The sequence below is a fragment of the Budorcas taxicolor genome, chromosome 11, assembly GCF_023091745.1.
Source record: "Budorcas taxicolor isolate Tak-1 chromosome 11, Takin1.1, whole genome shotgun sequence".
NCBI classification, from domain to species: Eukaryota; Metazoa; Chordata; class Mammalia; order Artiodactyla; family Bovidae; genus Budorcas; species Budorcas taxicolor.
The window spans coordinates 55,317,957-55,335,290 of NC_068920.1; the positions used below are offsets into that span (position 1 = coordinate 55,317,957).

Genomic DNA, 17,334 nt, shown 5'->3' on the forward strand with positions numbered 1-17,334 from the left:
AACATTCCTGAGAAAATTATTCTGAATATTTTCTATTTATTTCTTTGCTAGAAATAATGAACTGAACGTACTCAGCTGCATTTAGATCCAATCATAAACCCTGAGAGCAAGGTCTGTGTGCTATAATTTGAATATTTTCTGAATCATACCATACCATAGTCATCTTACATTTTCAAATTTAATACTCATCATTGGTTTTCACATGAAATATAAACATATCATATTTCTTTATTAGAAACATAGCTCTATTCTAATTAAATGAATGGAAAATCCATATTTTTGCATACACTACAAGGCCTTGACAATGTAGGTTGTCACCAATTCAGATTAGATTTAAATTCTTTTAATCTACAGATAGAAAACAAAATGATTCCCCTGACTATTCAATGAGGTTTTATGAAATGTTACCCCTCATCAAATCCCATCTGCCAGATTCACCCCACCTCTGACCTCTCATTTTCCTGTGCCCCATCTCTGTGGTTAGGAATTCAAGCACATATGTACCAATAGTGGAGAGGCAGAGGGAAGGAAATGAGCTCCATGTGAGAGCAGAGAGATTAACCACATGCTTGTTATGAAATCATGTAATCATGAAATCCTATCTCCAAAAGCAACTCAGTTGCACTGGCCATGGCTCCTGATATGTGTATCTTTACCTTTTGTGGCTTCCATTGAAATGCAAGTTAAACAGAGTAGGGGAGAGGAGTATACCAGGCTGTTATTAGTAAGTATTATGCCTTGAATTAGATAATCAAATTATCCAGCAATCTTCAAGCAAAGAGTCATCCAAAATGTGAATTATTTCAACAAGAGAAAAAGAAATTAAGAAGTCCTGAATATCATTCCAAATTAAAGTACACCATGGTGGAAAGCACTGAACGGAAAAAAAGCCCCAGTGCTTTTTGGGATGAAAGACACCAAAGTTCCACTTAGGGAAGCCAGCTCTCTTTCTCGCTCCCCTCTCACCTCTCTAAGAACATATGGCTACATTTACACAGCTAATTGCCTTCTGACTTCTGGTCCCTCTTGAGTCCACACCATATACTCTTTTAAGAAACAGATACAGTTCCTGCTTCATCCAAGAATCACGATGGTGGAAAAAGGAATGGTAAGAATACACAGGCTGTCTCCAGGTCCTGCTCTTTGAACTGTCTTCTGTGCACAGGTGAGTTCAGCTCACCTGAATCAAAATACAGTTCCTGAAACTAAGTCCTTCAAACCACAAGCTATTGGAAGCCCTTGTAGATACTTAAGGTTGGTACTTTCCAAAGCACAAGGAGAAATCACTTTCTTTTCTCTCCTCATTCTATTGCATCAAGGCCATGCTTGGCTGACTCACGAAAACAACAGAAGAATGATGTCAGCAAGATAGCAGAATAGAAAGTCACGACAACCATTCCCTAACTGAAATGCTGATTTAACAATGATATATGGGCCAAAATACCTTTATGAACACTCCATATTCAAGTCAGGAAGTTGAAGTTCCCCAGATGAGCACAAAAATAAGAATAACATCTTAAAGTAGGCAATAAGAGTGATTTCACCCTGGCACATCAGTTCCCTCTCCAGGATGACACAAATAAGTGCCAAGAGAGATGCCCTTGCTTATAATGACTCCCCAGTGAGGAAGAAAGAAAAATGGAGCATGCATCTAATGCTCCAGCTTTCAGAGAGACTGGAGAGACGGAGAGACTGGAGAGACAGAGAGACTGGTTTCTGTCTTGACTCATTTGCAGCACTGATGGAACCAGAATCAATTGAATGCCTGGGGACTACAGAGAACAAATAAGAGTGTGAGGGTGGCTTGTTGTGACATGGCTCTGCATGGTCAGGAGAAGACACATGACTTGAAGCTTCTCCCTCAGGAGAGAAAATAGTGGAGATGTATTCAGCATCCCAGCTTTTCACAGGGCTGCCTGAGGGAATGATATTGGTCCCACCTGACTAATGATGCTGACAAGGAGCCAGCACTCCTGGACACCTAGTGGCCACTAAGAACAAGGAAAGGGGGGAATCTGTAAAACTAGAGGACTTGAAGTGTTACAGGAAGATACCAAATGGAGTGAAAGATTATGAGTTTCTGAAAAAGAAACCTGTCTCACTAATTAACAAATTGCTTACACAGTCCCAAAGAAATCATATCCCTCCAAAAATGGTTTCAAAATCTCTAGCCAGGTAGATTGCTGAGGGACTTCCACTGGGCAAAGCCTGTTGGTAAAGACTGGGAAAAGTGATTGCTTTTTCAAATGTGCAAATCTCAACACAAAACTATGAGATATATGACTCAATCAAAGGAACATAATAACTCTCCAGATACTGACCCTGAAGAAAGAGAGGTATGTTATCTGACAAAAAAACTGCCAACCGAAAATAACATACCCGGCAAACCTGTCATTCAAAATAGATAGAAAAATAAATACTTTTCTAGATTAAGAAAAAGCTCAGCACCACTAGGGCTGCCTAACAAGAAATACTAGGGAGGCCCTTCAAATTGAAAGGATATTAAGCAGCAACACAAAAGCACTGGAAAGTATAAAATTTGCTGGTAAAGGTAAATATAGAGACATATTCAGAATACTGTAACACTGTAACAGTGGTATTTAAATCACTTTTAATTCTGATATAGAAAACTGTGAAAATATATTGATGGATACACAGTTTAAGATGATATAATTTGTGGTATCATTAAAAAGTGTAAAGGGGGCAGAAAAAATGAAAAATAGAGTTTTGAAGTTATTAAAATAGATTGCTATAACTATATGATGTTTTCTCTATCAGAGGAAACTAGCGTGCTACAGTCCATAGGGTTGCAAAGAGTCAGAAATGACTGAGTAGCCATGCTTGTGTTACATAGTAACCCCAAACAAACTACCTATAGAAAATATACAAAAGTAAATTAAAAAGGAATTTGCATGTCACTACAAAAATCAATAAAACAAAAAAGAATCAATCCCTATCAGTAGTTATTCAGATGTGAATTAATTAAAATCCCCAATAAAAGGCATACAGTAGCTAAATGGATTTTAAAAAATAAGATCCATGCTGTCTATAAGAAATTTACTTTAGAATTAAGGACACACATAGGATAAAAGTAAAGGGATAAAGGGATGGAAAAAAGATACTCCATACAAAAGTTTACCAAAAGAGAACAAAAACGGTGACAAAATGGACTTTAAGTCAAAAATCTCTCAAAAGAGACAAGGAAGGACATTAAGTGGAAGTGAAAGTGAAGTCGCTCAGTTGTGTCTGACTTTTTGCAACCTCATGGACGGTAACCTACCAGGCTCCGCGGTCCATGGGGTTTTCCAGGCAAGAATACTGGAGTGGGCTGCCATTTCCTTCTCCAGGGGATCTTCACAACCCAGGGATCAAACCTGGGTCTCCTGCATTGCAGACAGACACTTTACCATCTGAGCCACTAGGGAAACCCATTATATATATATGTATATATATATATAATAAAAATTGGTTAATTTGCCAGTGAAACATATGAATTGTAAATATATATGCAATCAACATTACAGCACCCAAACATATGAGGCTAACATTGACAAAACTGAAAGGGTAGACAGCAACCCAATAACAGAAAGGGATTTCAATGTTCCAGTTTTAATAATGAATAGAATATTCAGACAGAAGGTCAACAAAACAAAAGAACTTGAACAACACTCTAGGGCAAATGAATCTAATAGGCATATATAGAACACACTGCCTACCCCCATCATGGCCACAGCAGCAGAATACACATTCTTCTCAAGCACAGATGAAAGTCTTCAGGATAGGTAACATGTTAGGTTAAAAATAAAAAAATAAATAAGCCTTAACAAATTTAAGAAGATTGAAATCATACCAGGTATATTTTCCAACCACAACTGAATGATATTAAAATAATTTTATTATTTTATTTTATTAATATTTTTATTAATATGCAAGGAAGAAAACTGGAAAATTCACGAATATGTGTAAATTAATACACTCTTGAACAATCCTTAAGTCAAATAAGGATTTGACTTATTCGACAGCAGATATCTTGATACAAACAAACCGTAAAATACTACATACCAAAACATATGGCATGCAGCAAAAGCAGTACTGAGAAGGACATTCATAGCAATAAAAATAATAAAGATCTCAAATAAACAACCTACCTTTACAAGGCAAAAGAACTAAAAAAGGACAAACTAAGCCCAAGTTGAAAGAAATACCCTCCAATATATAAAGAAATCATTTTTCCATCACTTTTAGGTGGTCTTGAAATAAGGAACATATTGAACAATACACCTTCAAGGAAATAGCAGATTCACGAATACGAAATAATCTATAGGGGAACAAAGAGTTGGATAATATTTTGTTCATCCTGGATCAAGAACAGTAGAATATAAAAGGGAACAACCCTATATGCTAAACACCTCAAAATAGAAGTTAACTATTTCTCAAAGAAAAGGTGAGTTAGTCAAATAATCGAACATATATAATGTTAATTATATAATAAATATATATAATTTGAGGCTGCTGCAATACAGCAGTGCATTAATTTAGTGCATTAATCACAATGTGTAATACAGTATGAAATGTCAAGTGCAAAAAAACTCATATCTTCCACAAGTACAACTTCAAAATGTACATTTTAAAAGATGTCTATTGTACAGTGAATATGTGAACTGAATAGACACAGACATTACTTACATTCTTTTTCTGAATGTGGATGAAGAAATATTTGGCAAGATTTCAAATCTGATTTTTTTTTTACAGATCAGACATTTTAGCTGAAAGAAGCTTTACCCCTTTACACACAGCTACTCTTTCATGTGTATTTTTAAAAATTTAAATACAGAGAATGCATTTATGAAAATACAGATCTTCAGGAAAAGGCTATGAAGCAAATACTAAACAGAAATATTTAATCAAATTTATATTTTAGGATTAAAATGAATGGTAAGTGTAATTTTACCATGGAAAGTCTATTTTAATAATGAAGTATACCTAACTTCAAAGTGAAAGATTTCTAACTAATCCAACAACACATTAAAAACCTAAATTCCTTTGACCTGTTCAACACAATAAAAGTCAACACAGTCTTGCTGTTACAGAATCATGAAACGAATAACTGTACTGAGCATTTGTATTTACTTATTAGTACCTTTTTAAAAAGTTTTATTATAGAAAATACTTAATTTTCTATGCTGTTTTGAAGTGGTTTCTTAAAATATTAGTAGATAATCTAAAAACTTTGAAGTATTTTTCTCTACCACAGTCTCCTCAAATACAAAAAAAATAAACAAATTGTTTCTAAGTCACAATCATGTAGAAATTTTTCTATCAAAAGTGAACCAAACAATTTTTAGATTGTTTGTAAGTAAACTGGGAAAAAACATTTCGATTTGCATGAATATGATTTTGGGTAGATGGCACATTAAGTGCCTATAATATTAAAAATAAATGATATGAATAAACTATTCTTCCCCCAAATAACATGAACACAAGCATGTCTGTACTCTAAAAGGTTTAATATTTACCAAAATCTGGAACTTTCCCATATTTTACAGGATGATGTAAATTTAATTAACTCCAGTATTTTATGGAATGATGTAAACATAATTAATAGACTAGCAAGCACTATATTTTCAAAAGTTTCCTCATTGCTCGTGGGAGTTTGTTTTTCTCAAGTGAAGTTTTTAAGACTCTTCAAAAGTTTTAAAAATGTTAGCAATTTGATATTTGTTTTCTGTTTTCTTTAATTCCCATTCACAATTAGGTCCTGGAATATTCAGTTATTTGTATTAGAAAAACTTAGGAATAAACCAACTATACAAAAATGGAGAAAATTTAAATAAATAATCTTAAAAGATTATATGCTATAATATTAAAAGAGTAAAATCATACTTATAGTAATATAGAATAAATAATATGAAAAGAGAGTATGAAATTATTTATACAATATTATCCTTATTTAGGCAGTCTTCCCAAGTGGCTCAGACAATAAAGAATTCACTTGCAATGCAGGACACTTGGGTTTGATCCTTGGATTGGGAAGATCCCCTGGAGAAGGTAATGGCTACCCACTCCAATATTCTTGCCTGGAGAATCCCATGGACAGAGGAGCTTGGCAGGCTACAGTCCATGGGGTCACAAAGAGTCAGACACAACTGAGAGACTAAGGGCACACACACACACACACACACACACACACCACATCCTTATTTAGGCACATGAATAAACTCTCAAACACTCTGAAATCAAAAAAGACTAGAATGAAAAAGGCAGAAACCTTGCTAACAGGAGTGATATAATAATATATGATTTACATATATTTTCATTCTTTATGTATCTTAACTTTCTATGACCTCCACAATAAACACATCGTATCTGAAAGGAAAACACACACACAAAAATCACAAAATATTATATCCTCCGACTGCAGATTTTACAAGAAAGCAATTGTTCCCCAAAACAAAATTTATCCAGAATAACTCTAACACAGAAATATGTGCTCACTTCAGTTCTGACTTGACTCATCTGACATTGAATATAACCATCTCCCCCACTGCAAATGAACAGGTTATAAAAAACTGTAGAAACTGTCATTCTTACTTGTTTCCACATTATATTAAGGCTTACCTTCACAAAGTTTCTGCTTCATCACCTCCCTTATTTTGGATATTGCAATGTAGTCTTCCACATAAAACACATAGGTGGATGAAGGCTTGTTGGCAATAGCTCTAAGTTCTGCCTCTTCTGTTTCTGACCCAACACCAATGGCAAATAACGTTATTCTACTATCTCTTGCTGCTTCTGCAGCATTCTTGACTTCATCTTGGGATTTACCGTCCGTAAGAACTACTGCTATCTTGGTCAGAAATCGTGAGGACTTGGCAAAAAGGTAATCAAGGGCAAACTGGATGGCCTTTCCAGTCCGCGTGTTTCCTCCCAAGTAATGTATTGACTCCATGGCCGCCATCAAGCTCTCTCCCGACTCGTGGCTCCCCAGGGGGAGCTCCAGGACAGGGTAGTCACTGTACTGGACCACTCCAACCTGAATAAACTTTGGTCCTATATCAAAGTTCTTGGTGATATTGACAAGCCACTTTTTCACTATTTCAAAGTTTTCTGGGCCAACACTGTAAGAGCCATCCAAGATGAAAACTAAATCTGTCGGAGCAGTACGACAACCTAAGTGAGAAAGAAAATCATCAGAGTACATGTGTTACAGAAAGAACAAAAAGAGGAAGGTTTCAAATACATGAATTTTTAATTAACCAGATTGGGGAATCCTTTCACAATGTATATGTATATAAAGTCATCACAGTGTATACCTTAAATATTGTACAATTTTATATATCAATTATATTGAATACCTCAATAAAACTGAAAATTTTTAAAGTAAAAGATACAGTAAGCAGTTTATAAGAGTTTTGTGAAGATTAATATGACACACTGTTTAACTTGTTGAAAATTCTTTATAAATGAGGGCCATGATTTTTGTTGATATTTTTGAATTATCTTAACGATTAATGAATGAATCAGCTTTAACATCAGACATTAAAAAATGGATGCTTGCATTGTTGGTGGGAATGTAAATCGATAGAGCCCACTACGGAGAATAGTATGGAGATTCCTTGAAAAACTAGGAATAAAACTTCCATATAACCCAACAATCACACTATTGGGCATATACTCAGAGGAAACCATAACTGAAAAAGACACATGTACCCCAGTGTTCATTGCAGCACTGTTTCCAATAGCTAGGACATGGAAGCAACCTAGATGTCCATTGACAGATGAATGGATAAAGAAGTTGTGGTACATATACACAATGGAACATTACTCAGTCATGTAAAGGAACACACTTGAGTTAGTCCTGATGAGCTGGATGAACCTGGAGCCTATTATACACAGTGAAGTCAGAAGGAGAAAAACAAAAGCCATATATTAATGCATATAAATGGGATCTGGAAAGACGGTGCTGACGACCCAGTTTGCAGGGCAGCATTGACGGCAGACCTGGAGGGCTTCCCTGGAGGCTCAGGCGGCAAAGATCTGACTTCAGTGCTGGAGATCTTGGTTTGTTCCCTGGGTTGGCAGGATCCCTTGGAGAAGGGAAAGGCTACCCACTCCAGTGTTCTTGCCTGGAGAATCCCATGGACAGAGGAGCCTGGCAGGCCAGTCCATGGAGTCGCAAAGAGTCAGACACGACTGAGCGACTTGCACTTTCATTTTCAGTGCAGACATGGACATAGAGAACAGACTTGTAGGCACAGTAGAGGAAGGAAAGGGTGGGACAGATTGAGAGAATAGCATCAGAACATATGTACATTTACCATTTGTGTACATTTATATTTACAATTACCATATGTCAAACAGATAACCAGTGGGAATTTGCTGTATGATGCAGGGAGCTCAAACCCGGTGACCTATGACAACCTAGAGGGCTGGGATGGGATGGGAGTTGGCAGAGAGGTTCAAGAGGGAGGGGTAACATGCATACCTATGACTGACTCATATGAACGTACGGCAGAAACCAACACAACATTGTAAAGCAATTATCCTCCAATTAAAATTAAAAAAATCTTTTTAAATGATAGATTAAAAAAAAATGGACACTGCATATGAATATGACATCTAGATATCTCTTTGTAGGGGCAGGTATTGTTATAAAGCAACGTTTTATTCTATTTCTCCAGAGAATAAATGAAACCACAAAATATTTTAATAAATAAATGCATCATTTTCAGCTATACACTAACATCATTATCAATGAAATATGTTTAGTTAAATGCTAATCTGAAATATTTATAAAAATACATATAAACCAATGAATGGGGAAAGGAACTAAAAACAAACTTTCTGCCAACTTCAGGACTCACCTAGCCAGCAAAGGCACACACATTCTTGATACAGTTGAGAAAATTTATATGAACCAAGATCATGAAAGCAGCCATTTGTGTACTACACACAGAATGAACGTTTAAAGGTCTGATCACTCATCTTCAGCCACTTATGTAGCAAAACATTCCTCGTGTGAAGTGAGTCTAGTGCAAAGAGGTAAAGCCATTCCTCTCTCCATAAAAATAAAGACTTATTAAGATACCAGGAATCATGTGAAATCAGCACATCTTTGAGTTCTATCAAGAAAAAAGACTATCTGTGGTACAAGTTATACCCAGATGTACACACGTGAAAAGAACAAAAAACAAAAACTTTCTTAACTCTCTTTCCCACAGTATACAACACGCTTTTAACCCTATTTCATTCTTTCAGTGTGTTTATAGTGAATACCTGCTCTCTAGGGACTGACTGGCTTCAAACACACCTGAGATATCTCTAAAAGCTCCCAGCCTAGTAAGACAGACAACGAGCTAGTTAGAGAAAGTAAAAGAATTATGAGAACATACAGGAGGAGGTGGCACCCTAACTATGGAAAGTCAGGGGTGGTTCTGTGGGAAAGCAGACAGGCAACCTGAGATCAGAAAGCAGTTTTATCTAGGTCAAGAGGAGGACATTCTACTCAGAAGGAAGCAAGGGCAAAGTTCAGGAGGTGAGAGACAGACCCAGCCCTGTAGACACATTGGTTTGTCCCGGTGATTCTGCGGTTGACAGAGAGGACAGGGTGGAAGAGCCGCACTTGCTGCCTGCTTCTCTAACTTTTGCACTTAAGGCAGCAAAAATACTATTGCTTATGGCCCACAGGACAAGGATGCCATGCCCTTGGAAACGATGATTTGGAAAAGGAGGAAGTGAGTCAAGGTAGTGAGATACAAATTTTAAGTTGTGTGATTTTACCCAGATGAGGTGGTGTCGCCATGCAGAGGGGTGTGAAGGACACTCTTTCAGTAACCTCTGTCATGGGGACTGTCGCCAGACTTCAGGGCAGGTACTGAGGAAATGGGATTCTGCCCAGAGACAAATTGTCCAACCCAAGGGAACTCAGCTCTCCTGCTATCTTTGGAAGGTGGATGAGGATGACAGGGTTACGCATTTATTGGTGTTTTGAGGGAGAGACAGGACAGGAAGGCTGTGTTTGCTGGCTCTTCGAGGTCGCCCTTCTCTGATGCTCTGAAGCGCGTTGTGCCTGGAACTGTGAGTGTTTGTGTATCACTTGATTCAGTGGTCATAAACTTGTACAGGGTTATTCTTGGCCATTTCTACTCCAGTCCAGAGCCATGGGGCCTATATTTCATATCTGCAAGATTACCCAAGAGGACAGACACAAAAGCAAGTGCTGCCATTTATAAACCACAGATGGAAGAGCACTCTGAGAGATCCCCTTGTAAGAGAGGCTGGATCACCAGAGTCACAGGAAAGGAATTCATTGAAGACAAAAGTGTTGGTGTTAGTCGCTTAGTCATGTCTGACTCTTTGCGATCCCATGGACTGTAGCCCCACTCCGCCCCAGGCTCCTCTGTCCATGGAATTCTTCAGGCAAGAATACTGGAGTGGGTTGCTGTTTCCTTCTCCAGGGGATCTTCCTGACCCAGGGATTGAGCCCAGGTTTCCTGCATAGCAGGCAGATTCTTTACCATCTGAGCCCCCAGGGAAGCCCACTGAAGATGAAAAGCTGGGTTCAAATATGAGCTGCAGCTCTAACCAGATGTATGACACTGTGCAAAGCCCATGCCATTTATGAATTTCTTTTCCCACTCAAAAAACAAAGGGTGTCTACCTCATGGAATGCTTGGGTGGAGTGAACTATGAAAGTGTTCTGCAAACATTAAATGATATTGTTTTAATAAATTTTAAGTCAAGTTGAATCAAGTTGCCAAACCTGTTTTCTACTCTTAGAGGAACACTAATTCATTTATAAAGAGAGTTTATATTTATGAGTTTTAAAATATGAATATAAACACACTTTTTAAAAATTTTTATTTATTTATTTTAATTGGAGGACAATCACTTCACAACACTCTGGTGGCCCCTGCCACACATTGACACAAATCAGCTATGGGAGCACATGCACCTCCCCGCTAACCTGGACCCCCTCCCACCACCCTCCCCACCCCATCCCTCTGGGTTGTCCCAAAGCACCGGCTTTGAGTGCCCTGCTTCAGGCATCCAACTTGCACTGATCATCTGTTTCACATATGGTAATATATATGTTTCAATGCTTTTCTGTCATATCATCCCACCCTCGCCTTCTCCCAGATAATCCAATAGTCTGTTCTCTACATCTGTGACTTTTTTGCTCCCTTGCATATAGGATCATTGTCACTGTCTTTCTTAATCCCATATATATTTGTTAATATACTGTATTGCTATTTCTCTTTCCCACTTATTTCACTCTGTATAATAGGCTCCAGATTCATCCACTTCATTAGAACTGACTCAAATGTGTTCTTTTTTATAGCTGAGTAATATTCCATTGTGTATATGTACCACAACTTCTTTATACATTCATCTGCAGCCAGATATCTAGGTTGCTTCCATGTCCTAGTTACTGTAAACAGTGCTGCAATGAACGTTGGGGTATATGTGTCTCTTTCAACTCTGGTTTCCTCAGTCTGTATGCTAGGATGTCTGTAAAAGATGACCTGGATAGCAGAAGTACAATTAGCAGCATTTGGGACTTCCCTAGTGGTGCAGTGGTTAAGACTCCACCTCCCACTGCAGGGGAGCAGATTCAGTCTCTTGTCAGGGAACTAAGATCCCACATGCCCCAAGGTTCGGTCGACAAACAAACAAAATCCAGCTTTCCTTCTCCCATGCAAGCTTTCCTACAGGCAATCAGAATAAGAGTCAACACACTGAGCTGTCACTCAGTTCAGTTCAGTTCAGTCGCTCAGTCATGTCCGACTCTTTGCGACCCCATGAATCCTAGCACGCCAGGCCTCCCTGTCCATCACCATCTCCCAGAGTTCACTCAAACTCACGTCCATTGAGTCCGTGATGGTGTCCAGCCATCTCATCCTCTGTCGTCCCCTTCTCCTCCTGCTCCCAATCCCTCCCAGCATCAGAGTTTTTTCCAATGAGTCAACTCTTCGCATGAGGTGGCCAAAGTACTGGAGCTTCAGCTTTAGCATCATTCCTTCCAAAGAAATCCCAGGGCTGATCTCCTTCAGAATGGACTGGTTGGATCTCCTTGCAGTCCAAGGGACTCTCAAGAGTCTTCTCCAACACCACAGTTCAAAAGCATCAATTCTTCAGTGCTCAGCTTTCTTCACAGTCCAACTCTCACATCCATACATGACCACAGGAAAAACCATAGCCTTGACTAGATGGACCTTAGTCGGCAAAGTAATGTCTCTACTTTTGAACATACTGTCTAGGTTGGTCATAACTTTTCTTCCAAGGAGTAAGCATCTTTTAATTTCATGGCTGCAGTCACCATCTGCAGTGATTTTGGAGCCCAAAAAATAAACTTTGACACTGTTTCCACTGTTTTCCCATCTGTTTCCCATGAAGTGATGGGACCAGATGCCATGAACTTCGTTTTCTGAATGTTGAGATTTAGGCCAACTTTTTCACTCTCCTCTTTCACTTTCATCAAGAGGCTTTTGAGTTCCTCTTCACTTTCTGCCATAAGGGTGGTGTCATCTGCATATCTGAGGTTATTGATATTTCTCCCGGCAGTCTTGATTCCAGCTTGTGTTTCTTCCAGTCCAGCATTTCATGATGTACTCTGCATAGAAGTTAAATAAGCAGGGTGACAATATACAGCCTTGACGTACTCCTTTTACTATTGGGAACCAGTCTGTTGTTCCATGTCCAGTTCTAACTGTTGCTTCTTGACCTGCATATAGATTTCTCAAGAGGCAGGTTAGGTGATCTGGTAGTCCCATCTCTTGAAGAGTTTTCCACAGTGTACTGTGATCCACACAGTCAAAGGCTTTGGCATAGTCAATAAAGCAGAAATAGATGTTTTTCTGGAACTTTCTTGCTTTTTCCATGATCCAGCGGATGTTGGCAATTCGATTTCTGGTTCCTCTGCCTTTTCTAAAACCAGCTTGAACATCAGGGAGTTCATGGTTCATGTATTGCTGAAGCCTGGCTTGGAGAATTTTGAGCATGACTTTACTAGCATGTGAGATGAGTGCAATTGTGTGGTAGTTTGAGCATTCTTTGGCATTGCCTTTCTTTGGAATTGGAATGAAAACTGACCTTTTCAAGTCCTGTGGCCACTGCTGAGTTTTCCAAATTTTCTGGCATATTGAGTGCAGCACTTTCACAGCATTGTCTTTCAGGATTTGAAACAGCTCAACTGGAATTCCATCACCTCCACTAGCTTTGTTCGTAGCGATGCTTTCTAAGGCCCACTTGACTTCACATTCCAAGATGTCTGGCTCTAGATTAGTGATCACATCATCATGATTATCTGGGTCATGAAGATCTTTTTTGTACAGTTCTTCTGTGTATTCTTGCCACCTCTTCTTAATATCTTCTGCTTCTGTCAGGTCCAGACCATTTCTGTCCTTCATTGAGCCCATCTTTGCATGAAATGTTCCCTTAGTATCTCTAATTTTCTTGAAGAGATCTCTAGTCTTTCCCATTCTGTTCTTTTCCTCTATTTCTTTTCATTGATCACTGAAGAAGTCTTCCTTATCTCTTCTTGCTATTCTTTGGAACTCTGCATTCAGACGCTTATATCTTTCCTTTTCTCCTTTGCCTTTTGCCTCTCTTCTTTTCACAGCTATTTTTAAGGCCTCCCCAGGCAGCCATTTTGCTTTTTTGCACTTCTTTTCCATGCGGATGGTCTTGATCCATGTCTCCTGTACAATGTCATGAACCTCATTCCATAGTTCATCAGGCACTCTATCTATCAGATCTAGTCCCTTAAATCTATTTCTCACTTCCACTGTATAATCATAAGGGATTTGATTTAGGTCATACCAGAATGATATAGTGGTTTTCCCTACTTTCTTCAATTTGAGTCTGAATTTGGTAATAAGGAGTTCATGATCTGAGCCACAGTCAGCTCCTGGCCTTTTTTTTGTTGACTGTATAGAGCTTCTCCATCTTTGGCTGTAAAAAATATAATCAATCTGATTTCAGTGTTGACCATCTGGTGATGTCCATGTGTAGAGTCTTCTCTTGTGTTGTTGGAAGAGGGTGTTTGCTATGTCCAGTGCATTTTCTTGGCAAAACTCTACTAGTCTTTGCCCTGCTTCATTCTGCATTCCAAGGCCAAATTTGCCTGTTACTCCAGGTGTTCTTGACTTCCTACTTTTGCATTCCAGTCCCCTATAATGAAAAGGACATCTTTTTTGGATGTTAGTTCTAAAAGGTCTTGTAGGTCTTCATAGAACCATTCAGCTTCAGCTTCTTCAGCATTACTGGTTGGGGCATAGACTTCGATTACTGTGATATTGAATGGTTTGCCTTGGAGACGAACAGAGATCATTCTGTCGTTTTTGAGATTGCATCCAAGTACTGCATTTCAGACTCTTTTGTTGACCATGATGGCTACTCCATTTCTTCTGAGGGATTCCTGCCCGCAGTAGTAGATATAATGGTCATCTGAGTTAAATTCACCCATTCTAGTCCATTTTAGTTCTCTTATTCCTAGAATGTCAACATTCACTCTCGCCATCTCTTGTTTGACCACTTCCAATTTGCCTTGATTCATGGACCTGACATTCCAGGTTCCTATGCAATATTGCTCTTTACATCATCGGATCTTGCTTCTATCACCAGTGAAATCCACAACTGGATATTGTTTTTGCTTTGGCTCCGTCCCTTCATTCTTTCTGGAGTTATTTCTCCACTGATCTCCAGTAGCATATTGGGCACCTAATCCCATGAACAGAGGAGCCTGGTAGGCTGCAGTCCATGGGGTCGAGAAGAGTTGGACACGACTGAGCGACTTCACTTTCACTTTTCACTTTCATGCATTGGAGAAGGAAATGGCAACCCACTCCAGTGTTCTTGCCTGGAGAATCCCAGGGATGGGGGAGCCTGGTGGGCTGCCTTCTCTGGGGTCGCACAGAGTCAGACACAACTGAAGCGACTTAGCAGCAGCAACAGCAGCAATGACCTGGGGAGTTCCTCTTTTGGTATCCTATCATTTTGCCTTTTCATAGTGTTCATGGGGTTCTCAAGGCAAGAATACTGAAGTGGCTTGCCATTGGAGAAGGGAATTTATATGCCTATGTTATTTACATAGATTATCTTGTTATCTCTATGAGATAAGTTCACAGGATGGTCCTGATAATCAATCCTGTGAGTAGGTACTTTATCTGCATATCATGAAGATTATATAAGTGACTCAACAATGGTGGGTTAATATTACCACAGAATTTTCTTAAAATGACTTCTGATAGCTTTTCCTCCCAGTTAACGTGTAACATAGCAATTCATTTATTTCAGGCAATCACAGCATCAAAGACAGTAAGAATAAGATCCTTAAAGTCAATACTTAGGCTCCTTCTATTTCATTTCCCCAATCAATGTGTTGATTAAAAAAAAAAAAAAAGACAATGCTGATAATTCTTACTTGATCTTATTTCCCCATCTTCAGCTAACACAGAATTCTGAAGAAGCAGGACCGAAATTATCCAAAGAAATGTAGTATGGTGAGCCATGTTTCTGTTTTTGCTTTAGGACTCCTAAAAAAGAAATAAAGAGGGGGAAAAAAAGAAAGTTAAATATATTAGAAAAATAAAGACAAATACCTAACAATCATAAGTTTGAATTTGGAAACTACAATATTAGTTAAAGCCCAGTTAATTTTTACTAATCTTGGAATTAACTTACGTGTCCAAATAGCCACATTTTATCTATATTAATGAAAGACAATAAATCAGAGCTAAGGAAGAATATGATAAATTTTTTAATTCATAATAATCTTGGGAAAGCAAAAACTTCTCTAAAACTTTATGCTTTGCTCAAAATACTTACTAGAATCCCCTCTTTTAACACAGCCTGTAGAGCCCTATCATGTTCTTTCTATTATCTCAGGGGCAACACATCAGTCAGTTCGGTTCAGTTCAGTCGCTCAGTCGTGTCCAACTCTTTGCGACCCCATGAACCGCAGCACACCAGGCCTCCCTGTCCATCATCAACTCCCAGAGTTCACCCAAACTCATGTCCACTGAGTTGGTGATGCCATCCAGCCATCTCATCCTCTGTCGTCCCCTTCTCATCCTGCCCCCAATCCCTCCCAGAATCAGGGTCTTTTCCAATGAGTCAGCTCTTCACATCAGGTGGCCAAAGTATTGGAGCTTCAGCTTCAGCATCAGTCCTTCCAATGAACACCCAGGAGATCTCCTTTAGAATGAACTGGTTGGATCTCCTTGCAGTCCAAGGGACTCTAAAGGGCAACACATATCCTTCTTTTAAATGTGGATTTGCATTTAAGAAACACACAAAGGGAATCTGGATTTTAAAAAAAAAGTCTATATGATAAAACTGAATGATGGGATTTCATTTTTAATGGCTGTAATAATTATAAACATTAAGACCTATTTTATTTAACTCATCAACATTCAGCTATGTGACTTAAGCATGTTTTCTAAGTTAGTCCTGGGACTTCACTCCTGGTTAAAGTGTGTATCGTTGCCAAAGACTGTCACTCCCAGCAATGAGAACATGCCAGATAAACTATAGAATTTTAAAACCCAGCAGAAAAAACAGGATTTATAGAAACCTAAATGAGCTGAATTCCAAAAGTTATTAATAGGACAGAACTCCTTTCATTCCAGGAGAGGGAAGAAGTTGCCACAGTATAGAAGAAACCAAAGTTAGTGTGACAGACTAGAATTCTGAGAGGCCTGAGCCACAGAGCAAGGATGCCCTCAGTTAGCAATTTTCCCCATGAGCCTTATCTGGGTACATGGAATAGACAAGTAATACAGAGAAAATTGAGAGCGGGATAAAACAATCTAGAGAGATTCTTTCCCTCTCTCTCCTTCTCCAGGTACCCAGGGAATTCCTCAAATACACATCCTTATCTTGCTGAAGGTTAGGGGAGAAGCAACAGAACTGAGAAAAGACCTTCCAAGGCACACTGGGCCTTCACTACAGTGGAGAGACACATCTCAAAAAGCAGACAGGCAAAGAAAGGATGAGAGAAAAGAACTCAAATGCAAAAAGTGGGAAACTATACTGACAAACTGAGAGAAATCTTAAAAGTGTCTTCCAAGATATGAGAAGAAACAAGAAAATTTTACTCTGATCAGGAGAAAAACAATATAAGCAGATGCAGAGACAAAGAAGGCTGAGTATCGAAGAATTGAAGCTTTTGAACTGTGGTATTGGAGAAGATTCTTGAGAGTACCTAGAATTGGAAGAAATCAAACCAAACAATCCTGAAGGAAATCAATTATGAATATTCATTGGAGGGACTGAGGCTGAGGCTGAAGCCCCAGTACTTTGGCCACCTGATGTGAAGAACTGACTCACAGG

At 38.7% G+C, this 17,334-nt stretch overlaps 1 protein-coding gene across 1 annotated transcript in view; it reads right to left on the minus strand.

Moving 5' to 3' along the window:
- COL21A1 (collagen type XXI alpha 1 chain) overlaps nucleotides 1-15,512 on the minus strand; it is a 169,406-nt gene extending 153,894 nt beyond the window's left edge. Inside the window, exons 1-2 of the mRNA XM_052648985.1 lie at nucleotides 15,425-15,512; nucleotides 6,619-7,170 (exon numbers count right to left, since the gene is read on the minus strand). Of these exons, the coding sequence (XP_052504945.1) occupies nucleotides 6,619-7,170; nucleotides 15,425-15,512 (640 nt within the window). The remainder of the gene's footprint in view (nucleotides 1-6,618; nucleotides 7,171-15,424) is intronic.
- Nucleotides 15,513-17,334: the final 1,822 nt, after the last annotated feature.